This window comes from Brassica napus, chromosome A3 (genome assembly GCF_020379485.1).
Source record: "Brassica napus cultivar Da-Ae chromosome A3, Da-Ae, whole genome shotgun sequence".
NCBI classification, from domain to species: Eukaryota; Viridiplantae; Streptophyta; class Magnoliopsida; order Brassicales; family Brassicaceae; genus Brassica; species Brassica napus.
The window spans coordinates 17308142-17318839 of NC_063436.1; the positions used below are offsets into that span (position 1 = coordinate 17308142).

General features: G+C 35.2%; 2 protein-coding genes across 2 annotated transcripts; one reads left to right on the forward strand and one right to left on the reverse strand.

Moving 5' to 3' along the window:
* Window positions 1-1150: 1150 nt before the first annotated feature.
* Window positions 1151-3979, forward strand: LOC111214142 (L-ascorbate oxidase homolog). Its single transcript, XM_022716389.2, has 3 exons — window positions 1151-1521; window positions 2132-3238; window positions 3504-3979. Exons 1-3 carry the CDS (start codon window positions 1274-1276, stop codon window positions 3802-3804), a joined length of 1656 nt encoding a protein of 551 aa, XP_022572110.2. The 5' UTR covers window positions 1151-1273; the 3' UTR covers window positions 3805-3979.
* A 3628-nt stretch (window positions 3980-7607) lies between these two features.
* BNAA03G32820D lies at window positions 7608-10294 on the reverse strand. Its single transcript, XM_013830941.3, has 9 exons — window positions 10145-10294; window positions 9930-10067; window positions 9336-9438; window positions 9202-9261; window positions 8960-9022; window positions 8651-8851; window positions 8456-8546; window positions 8159-8373; window positions 7608-7986 (listed from the first exon to the last, which is right to left on the reverse strand). The coding sequence occupies exons 2-9, from the start codon at window positions 10040-10042 to the stop codon at window positions 7894-7896; spliced, it is 939 nt and encodes a 312-aa protein (XP_013686395.1). The 5' UTR covers window positions 10043-10067; window positions 10145-10294; the 3' UTR covers window positions 7608-7893.
* Window positions 10295-10698: the final 404 nt, after the last annotated feature.

Genomic DNA, 10698 nt, shown 5'->3' on the forward strand with positions numbered 1-10698 from the left:
ATCAGTTCATATACTGATCATTTTACTCTCACAAAAGATAACGGCTGATCCAAGCCAGGAAGTGAATGGGCAGCATCCAAGTGGACTGTAAATCCCGTCAAATTCATATCTGATACTATTCAGAGGGTGCAATGTGTAAAAAGAATAAGCACTTAAAACCAACATAAATTCAGCGATAAATTACATATATCACTTTGTATATATCTATTTTCATCTAAACTTAGCGCATATAGCTCGTGTTGGAGTTATTGACATTTCTCATATAAACAATTTTCTACTTATGAATCATGTATAAGTGGTCTCTAGTAATCCAAAATGTTGGGTTTGACATTTAGACCGACTCACATCTCAAGAGGGCTTATTAAGTGTGACATTTTTTTGGAAAAAAAAGATTTGGATAATATATATATATATATAAATAAGTAATGTGACAAATCTTTTATTTTTGAGTTAGATTTTGATGTGATAATCCGAAATGATGGGTTTTTACATGTTTCCATTAGACAGTTTCAACTCGCATCTCAAGACTCAAGAGGGCCTATTAATGTCTTACATTGTTTGGATAAAGAAGATTTGGATAAAGTAATGTGACAATCTTTTATTTTTGAGTTAGATTTTGGATGTGAATTAGACCAATTATTAGTAGGAATGAAGAGACATGTCTATGTGTTACACCAAAAAAAAAGATAAGAAAAAGAAGAAACATGTCTCTACGCAATGTTCCTAGAATACTAGCTTTTGTTTTTTGAAATATATGTATCAAGAATAAAAATGCGAGTCCTTAATCTTAAACTTACAAACTGTAGTAACTTATGTAGTTTTGTTAGGAGACCAAAACATTTTTCCGTGTGTATACAGTAGCTAAAGCATGTTAAAACAAACAAATAACTTCATGACACACTTTGTGAGTTAGTTAATTTAGCATCGTTTGAGAATATTTCCATTATTAGAATATGACCCGAGTTGTGTGTTTGTTCAAAACGTTGAAACCCATGAGAACCAAAGAAAGTGATTCAAAAATAGAACTTACACATATAGTAAAAATAACAAAAAAGGAACAAAGAATTAGAGATGAAGCGTAAGATTAGGCAGCGATTCCGTGCAAACCAAGGTACTTTCACCTGCATAAATAGTTAATCACGACACCATCCAAAAAAACTCGTCAAGAGCAAGAGAACATAGTCTCTTCTTGCTTTTGAGAAAAAAATAATTTTTATGTAGGAAAGGGTTAATTTATCAATAAAAATATATAAAAAGAAGTAGAAAAGAGATAATGCAGGGTGGTAAGCTTTTGACGGTGTTTGTGTGCCTTGTCTCGACGGTGGCGCTGGTGAACGCCGGCGATCCTTACTTCTACTACACGTGGAACGTGACGTACGGAACCGCCTCGCCTCTCGGAATCCCTCAACAGGTGATTCTCATCAACGGACAGTTCCCTGGTCCTAACCTAAACTCTACATCTAACAACAATGTCGTCATCAATGTCTTTAACAACCTTGACGAGCCTTTCCTCTTGACCTGGTTAGTAACCATTTCCTCTCGTTTCTTGTTTACTAATTACGCGTTTTTGCATGAGCATATTGTTTTGAAGATCAAATAATATTTTGAACGATACAAAACATTTTTTTTTCATTTTAATACACTTTCTTACAAAGGTCATACGCCAAATGCAAAAATAACTTCTCAAATCGTTTGATGTTTTCATTTTACAATTTACAAATCAATATTTTTTCCACATATTTAAGATTGGACATTCATTTGAAAATAGAAAATATGTCTTGGTTAAGTTATGTTATTTTGTTTCTTGGTTTTTAGTTTGAAAAATTCATAACTAAATTTAAATCAAAATCTTTTTGGATCATTCAATTAATTGGTTTAAGAAAAGTTTGTTTAATTTCCGTTCAGATAGTAGTTTCTTTAACAACAAGTGTTATATTAATTTCACATAATGATATCTATATATAATATGTATACAAATAAAATGTAATATTTTAGTTTGGTTTAGTTTAGTTTTGATTTTAGATTTGTTTTGCATTAGGTTTGGTTATATGGCTACAACTATACATGTCTAGTTTTCATTGTAACTTTGGATATTGAGTCCTGACTAAATATGGGTTCGGTGACATGGCAGGAGTGGTCTCCAGCACAGGAAGAACTCATGGCAAGATGGTGTGACTGGGACCTCATGCCCAATCCCAGCAGGCACCAACTACACTTACCACTTCCAGCCAAAGGACCAGATCGGTAGTTACTTCTACTACCCATCCACCGCTCTCCACCGTTTCTCCGGTGGTTTCGGTGGCCTCCGTGTCAACAGCCGTCTCCTCATCCCCGTCCCTTACGCTGACCCCGAAGACGACTACACCGTCCTCATCAACGACTGGTACACCAAGAGCCACACCGCTCTCAAGAACTTCCTCGACAGTGGCCGTACTCTTGGCTCCCCTGACGGCGTTCTCATCAACGGTAAGTCCGGCAAAGTCGGAGGACAGGACAAGCCACTCTTCACCATGAAGCCAGGAAAGACATACAAGTACAGAATCTGTAACGTTGGATTCAAGTCCACTCTTAACTTCAGGATCCAAGGACACAAGATGAAGCTTGTTGAGATGGAAGGCTCCCACGTTCTCCAAAACGACTACGACTCACTAGACGTCCACGTCGGACAGTGCTTTGCTGTTCTTGTCACCGCTGACCAAGCGGCTAAGAACTACTACATGGTTGCATCCACTAGGTTCCTCAAGAAGGAAGTGAGCACTGTTGGTGTGATGAGCTACGAAGGTAGCACTGTTCAGCCTTCGAGTGAACTCCCCAAGGCTCCAGTGGGCTGGGCTTGGTCTCTTAATCAGTACAGATCCTTCAGGTGGAACTTAACCGCAAGCGCGGCTAGACCTAACCCTCAAGGATCTTACCATTATGGAAAGATCAACATCACACGTACCATCAAGCTAGCTAACACCAAGAGTGTGGTGAACGGAAAGGTTAGGTTCGGGTTCAACGGTGTATCACACGTTGATACCGAGACTCCCTTGAAGCTTGCTGAGTACTTTGAGATGTCTGAGAAGGTCTTTAAATACAATGTCATCAAGGATGAGCCAGCAGCCAAGGCCACAACACTAACTGTTGAGCCTAATGTCCTGAACATCACTTTCCGTACCTTTGTCGAAATCGTCTTCGAGAACCACGAGAAGAGCATGCAGTCCTTCCATTTGGATGGTTACTCCTTCTTCGCCGTCGCGTAAGCTCCATTCATAACCTTAATTCTATTTCAAAACCCAATCTATACTATGCATTTTCACTACAAAAAAACTTGTGGGGATTCTGACAACCAAATCCGTCAAAAATAAGTATTTCTAACAGATTTTTGACGGACTTGGTCAAATAAATCCGTCAAAATTTTCTGACGAATTTCTTACAAAATATTTTGTCTATTAGAATCCGACCTGTTTTCTTGTAGAATTTATTTTAGATCCTGACCCTTTTCTCTAATGTTTATTCAACAGTTCCGAGCCAGGAAGATGGACACCAGAGAAGAGGAAGAACTACAACTTGCTCGACGCTGTTAGCAGACACACCGTGCAAGTGTACCCCAAGTCGTGGTCAGCTATCCTCTTGACATTCGACAACGCCGGTATGTGGAACATCAGATCAGAGAACTGGGAGAGAAGATACTTGGGACAGCAACTGTACGTCAGTGTTCTTTCACCTGAAAAATCTCTAAGAGACGAGTACAACATCCCACTTAACACCAACCTTTGCGGCATCGTCAAGGGCTTGCCCTTACCTACACCCTACACTATTTAATTAAACTCACTTTCACAAAGTTTTATGTATTTATAATTGAATATGTAAAATTATATACTTTCCACAAGTGAGTGTATTATGTTACTAATTAACCCTTTCCTAATTTCATTAAACATACTATTACTATAACTACAGATCCAATTGTTGTTTCACTAATATAATCCTCATTCTAACACAAGAGACTATTGTTCAATTGCATTATCTCAACAGTTATAAGCACAAAGATAAGTTGTTAAGGTTGTTATTACAAATAAAATAAAAAATGTTGTGTGGACTGTACTTACCTCGTTATACGGCTTTGTTCCTCAGCTTGAGTTCTTGTAATCTTACCACACTCACCTCAGCGCGCCACAAAGAAACATGTAGCCAAGGAAAACTTGCCGATCATATTTTTTCTTTAAAATGCGAAATAAATTGTAATTTCTTCATAGCCTCTCCAAAGACAAATTTGAAACTGAAAAGATGTCTTAGTAAAGTATCAAAAATATATTTCAAATCGGCAAGTCATCCTTGGCTGCACACTACTTTGGTCACATATGCCTTCTACACACATGTATGATGTATTTATGAAAACCAGTATACCAAGAAATGCATATATGGCAGCCATGTGTTTCTATGTTTTTTCTCCTGAATTAAACAATAGAGATGAAAGAGGAGGAATATACATATGCTTTGTTTGTAGATTATGGATACTACAAGACTCATTCGCTCTCGATTTATATAGAAGATGGTGAAGAGAGATGAGAGGGAATTAAAAATAAATAAAAAGAGAGCAGATTTGAGATGCGTTCTTTTTTATTTATTCCCCTTGAAGGCCGTAGATATGCAAAACCCTAAAATTATAATGAAATAAAGTAAAACCAGTTGTAATAAAATAAAGATTGCAGAATTATAGAGATTCGGAAAAGAGATAACGTTCCTCCTTGTTTGTCCATCCTCGTTGTATTAATTTTCTTAACCTGCGAAAGCTTTACAGCTTTCACAGATGCCATTGAGGTATATGGGCTACATACACGTACTATACATAGTCATATCAATAAGCATACACACATGTTTTTCTTTTTATGATAAGTCACACATAGATGTGCCACTAGATATAGTTTTCCAGTGTATTATATTGTTATTAATACACATATATAGTCATATCAATACATCTTTGAAATTTGTAAACCCCTTAGCAAAATAAATCTTGACATTTACTTTGTTTCATATTAAGTGTTGTTGTAAAAATTTGTTTTGTTATAAAATAAATATCGTTTTTAACTTTCAATGCAAAATTTATTAATTTTATACAACAGTTTATTTTGCTATTGGTTGAAATATAGTTAAATATATAAATAATTATGTTTTTTATAAAGTATATAAATAAATTATTTTTTAATCCATGTGCAATTCAAAACAACACTTAAAATGAAATTTAAAATGAAACAGAGGAGAGGAAGTAATAAAGTATGGGAAACACTTTTGAAAGAAGAAAGGAGTCTTAACATTTTACGAGTCCCGACAGGTACTCGAAAGGGCATCAATATATAAACATGTAAGTATGTACAAGTATTTATTATACACTCAAATCAGAACGTGGAATCTTAAAGTTATCGAAATGCTAAAAAAGGACCAGCTCGAGTATGTATGTCGCTTGCGTGGCCGTACATTTTTACAGTTTTCATTCTTATAAAATATTGATTTAATTATTATGGTAACGTGTCATATGTTAACAGCAACATATAGTTGTAATATAAAGAGAAAAGAAGAATAGAAATGAAAACGCTCTGTGATTTACGTATTGAAAAAAAAACTAGAGATGAATCAATTTTGTTATTTCACTTTCTTCACTATTGTTAACTAGTAGTATCATTTTAAGCGTTAAGCTTCTAAGTAGATGCTGCTTATGAAACCTTTTCTTAATTACACAATAGAATGTCTTTATTATTGACTTTTGTAGGATTTAAATGGTAACATGCAGAACAACTGCGGTACAAATTAATAGTAATAAAAATATTTAGATATATATGTATATGTGTATATGTAGAAAAAATTGTTACCATTAATTATGGTTCAGTTCAGTTCGTTACCATTCGAAACCATAATATAAAGTTTAAATAAATACAGAGAATTAAACATTATAATATTAGTAAAGATAATGTCAAAAGGATGAATAAAACACTCATTTTTGGTTAGATTCCTTACTAATGCTCTTCTTTATAAAGAGATATAGGTCAACCAGAGAATCTGAAAGATTGATCTTATGATTTTGTCAACAGGTCCATGCAGGGACCATAAGGACCCAAGCATATGTGATGAGTTTGCAAAATATCAAATCATAGAGTTAAAAGAACAGACCGTAGTTTTACACACAAAATATTTTTGTATAATAAGTTCTACGTCTAAGTGAAACAAATGATGTTCCAAGAAACGTAAAAAATTCCATCTCCAGATATTGTCCTCGATGTCAGCTTGGTTTCAGCAGACAATTCATTAGTCCTTCCATACTCTTGGCAGCTCTCCTGCCACTTAAATTGCTTGTAATGAGTAAGATGATGAAAGAGAGTACATGAGTGATGCTACAGCAAATCTCAACATGTCACGAGGTGGAAGATCAATAAAACCACTCTAAAAATTTCAAGATATGAAATAAAAAACAGTAAGAGAAAAAAATAAGAAGGATTGTCGAGACCGTGGAAATTACCATCCTTCTTTCTAATAGTTTCATCTTTCTCTTGTTTCATTAAGCTTATGAATGCTAATGCTTAGTTGAATCTAAGGCATGTCTCATCAAATTCTCTCAAACTTTATGGTTGTTTCAACCATACATTATATGTTTTTTTAGTATTTTAATTTGAAAGTTTTTTTACAGAAAAGAAACGTAAAAAATGCATTTCACATTTCAAATGTTTCGTTCATTAATAATTATATTATCCCATTTAAGCTGTGTTTAGCACAAAAGGAAGGGTTTCAATATATTTTACTTGATAGAAAATAATAAACTCAATAATATTTTATTAGCTATTCAGACACCTTCGGAATGTCTCCAGGAAAAAAAGCTGCTTGGCATGTTGCTTCTCCTCTGATGGCGAAAGGTCTTGCCATACGCGAAGCTCTAATCTTCTGCAAAGCTCACGGGTTACAGACTTGTCGCCTAGAATCTGACTGCTCTCACCTGATTAAAGCTCTAAATAGGAAGGGACCATTGACGGAGCTCCATGGCGTGCTGTCAGACATAGCTAAACTGAGCTCCTCCCCTCCTCTCTCTATCTCCTTTGCTTGGATTCCTAAGAACCAAAATATTGTGGCTGATTCTCTAGCTAAAACAGCTATTTGTATGGTTGAGACCTTCATGGCTCCTACCTAACTCTCTCTTTAAAAGTTAATGAAAGTTTGTGTTCAAAAAAAAAATCTATGCAATTTCTATTGAACCATTTCTTCTCATTTACTTTCTTTCAACCGCCAAAACACTATACAAGATAGTAAACATGTCATGTGATACGACTAAGAGCATTTCCATATTACTATTTTTTTCCTCTATAATACCATTTAAAAATAAATCCATTTTTTGATCAAAAAGAAAAAAAAATAATACTATTCTAATCTATTGTCACTTTAGAAAAAAAAATAAAAATTGTTATTTTTATCAAGAAAAAAAGAAATAGTATTCTATACCTTCTTATTCTAAAGAGAATACAATACATCCGAGTAAACTTTATTATAGAGAAAAAATTAACAAAATACATTGGATATGAGAAATATGTACAAACTCACATATACAAACTATATATTAGCTATTGAAGATAAATTAAGACACAAAGGAAATGACAAACGTTTATAAAAGAATGTAGTCTTGCAGTATAAAAGAAATAACAAAGATTCTCTCTGGTTTTTACTTTGTTCTCCATTATTAAGTTATATAGTATATAGGAAAGACGCACATACAAGATGAATAAATGTTACAAGGGGGACTCTTTATATGGCATATAGTAATGTAACCATCGACGTTGAAAAGGTACGTACGCACTATGCAGAAGAAAAGATCCGCCGCAAGCAAAAAGCAAAGCAAAGCAAAAGGTGGGGATGACTCTTTAAGGGGTCAACTGCTCAAGAATCTTGAGGAGTCTCGAATCTAGTTGGTGTATCAATACCCGCCATACAACAAAGTCCACTGATCAAGATGAGAAGGAAAACGATTCCCTGCAAGAAAACAAAATAAAATCACAACGAGGATTAGACATAAACAAAAGACTTTTAATCATGAAATTAGATGGAATAGCTTCATCATAATCAAAGTATGTCAGATGCGCTGCAGTCAGTTTAGAACAAATGAAAATAGAAACCAAACCTAAAAAAAAAGTAACTTTCTCACCACTAGGATGCCTTCCAAAAGTGATGACTTGAATTTGCAGAGTTCATCACAGGTTGTGGAAACACCAACAGAGCTGCTGTTTCCGGTAGCACTTTCGGCTAGAAACCTTTGGAGGGTTTTGTAAGATGTGTACCAGTACGGATCAGAAACATAAAGAGCTGTATATTTGCTGCCAGATTGTTCTACTGAACTAACAAGTTCGGAGATGCTTTCACCTGCAGAATAAGCAAGTAAATTGCTTAACTTCTCTGTTCTCAAATTATAAAATTCTTTTGATATAGTGATCTTTCCACTTACGCTCTGAATGTGATTGAGAACCCTCAGAACAGAGCACAACCAAGTCGGTTTCTCCTTCTTTCCTTGTTTCTCTTCTAGCAAGCAAATGATCCTGTCAATTATTTTAAGAGTATATTAGGACTGAACGATATAGGGTTTACACTGTTGAGCAGGCAACCAGTGAAAACGAACAAAATAAAGAGCCATGGACATTACTTTGAAAGACTGCAAGTCTGATAGTTTCTGGATTGTTCCATCCTCAACAAGGCAAGAATCTGAGAAGACAATATTGCTGACTCCTACATTGTGAGGGCAAGCTTGTTTAAGCCCTGAAAGCAACAAACTCTCCATCCTTTCTTCCTCTGGCGCAGCAATGTATGGGAATGCCAATGAGAAGTTGGAAGCTGTGAATAGATTCTGTTGAAAACAAAGATTTGAATGTTCAGTGATTGAAGTGGTTAAAACAAAACAACATTGTCAGAAGATCTGAGTTATGTTTTGAAGAAATGAAAAACTTGCACTTACATTCAATGTATTAACAAGGGAAGGGTCCGAGTTCCTTTTCGAAGACACATCAGAAGATTGTAACTGCAGGAGAACGAGGATGCGAATATTAGAACTCATAGCATAGCAAACAAGATGCATAAGAGAAAGGATTCATTTCTTCACAATACCAAAACAAGAACATGAAAGATCCAAATGGTCATTCACGCTAATGTTAAAACGAAGCTCCAACATCATTCACTCATAGATTAATATATATTTACCTCTCTGCCAATGAACACAAGTGCAACATCAACAGGCTGCTCAACTTTCTTCTCCGAGCACTAAACAAACGAGATAGCAATAAAATCAGAAAACCAAATGACCTCAAACTGAAACCATAAGAAGAACACCATACCAGAAAGTTTGACCATCCTCCATGAGTGAACACAGAACCTACTAGATCCTTCGCGGACATGACCTGATAATTCACAGCCTCATCCAATTCACCATTAGCAGCCCTGATTTCAAGAGTCAAACCAAACCAATCAAAACTCGAACACAAATCACACAAAAACAGTCCACAAGTCTCAGACTTTATCAAATGGGAATCGAAATAATCTCAAAACTCATCCGAAAGCAGAGACATTTGTAAGATCCGTCGCAATGGGTTGTTGACGAAGGAGCAAGCAGAGTTAGTTCCAACACAGACCAGACAAAAAAAAAAGTTCACAAGTCTCAGACTTTATCAAATGGGCATCGAAATAATCTCAAAACTCATCCGAAAGCAGAGACATTTGTAAGATTCAACGCAATGGGTTGACGAAGGAGCAAGCAGAGTTAGTTCCAACACAGATCAGACAAAAAATAAATAAAAAAGTTCACAAGTCTCAGACTTTATCAAATGGGCATCGACGTTATCTCCGATCACATCAGAAAGCAGAGACATTTATCAAATTCATCGCGATGGGTTTACATAACGACAATGAGAAAGTATATAGAGAGGCGTAACTGGAGATGCGGAGACCAGAGGAAAGCAGGAACGGTGTTAGGAGAAGCCAATCCAAATTCAACCGCAGAGAGAGCTACCATGAACGCCAGCACGCCAATTCGCATCTTCATCATCTTCGTCGACGTAACAAATCGTTACCTGAGAAATCAATCGTGATTCGTGATCGAGCTATTCAACGAAACAATCTGCGAATTTCAAAGATGAGTATGATGAACCTGTGGAATCGAGATCGGTGCTCGGAGATTGAATGGATCAATCAAGTTTTCAAATCCAACTAAAGGACAGATTCATATCATTCGATCCTCAAATCTGGACGACTTAGGGTATGACTGGTTTTCCCGCTACCAACCGCAAACGCAGTTTTTGCAGTTAGTAGCGGTTGCTGGCGTTTTGCAACAATCGCTCAAACCGTTCTAAACCGCTCCAAATCGCTCCAAATCGCTCTGAACCTCATAAATTCAAAAGCTGGTTCCAGCTAGCGTTTGCGGTTGCGGACGTTTGCGGGAGGATAAAATTTTTTTTTTTTCCAAAACAATATAAATACAAAAACAAAAAAATTCAATAAAAAAATTAAAGTGAAATTATAAAAATGCTAAAATATATCAATTAAATTTTAATTAATATTATAAAACTTTAAAATAAAAATATTTTCTATATTTTTAAAAAATTTAAACTATAACTTTCTAAATATAAATTTTATATTTATTATAATATTATTATTTTTGATATTTTTATAATTGTATAAAATGTAAATATTATTAATTTATTA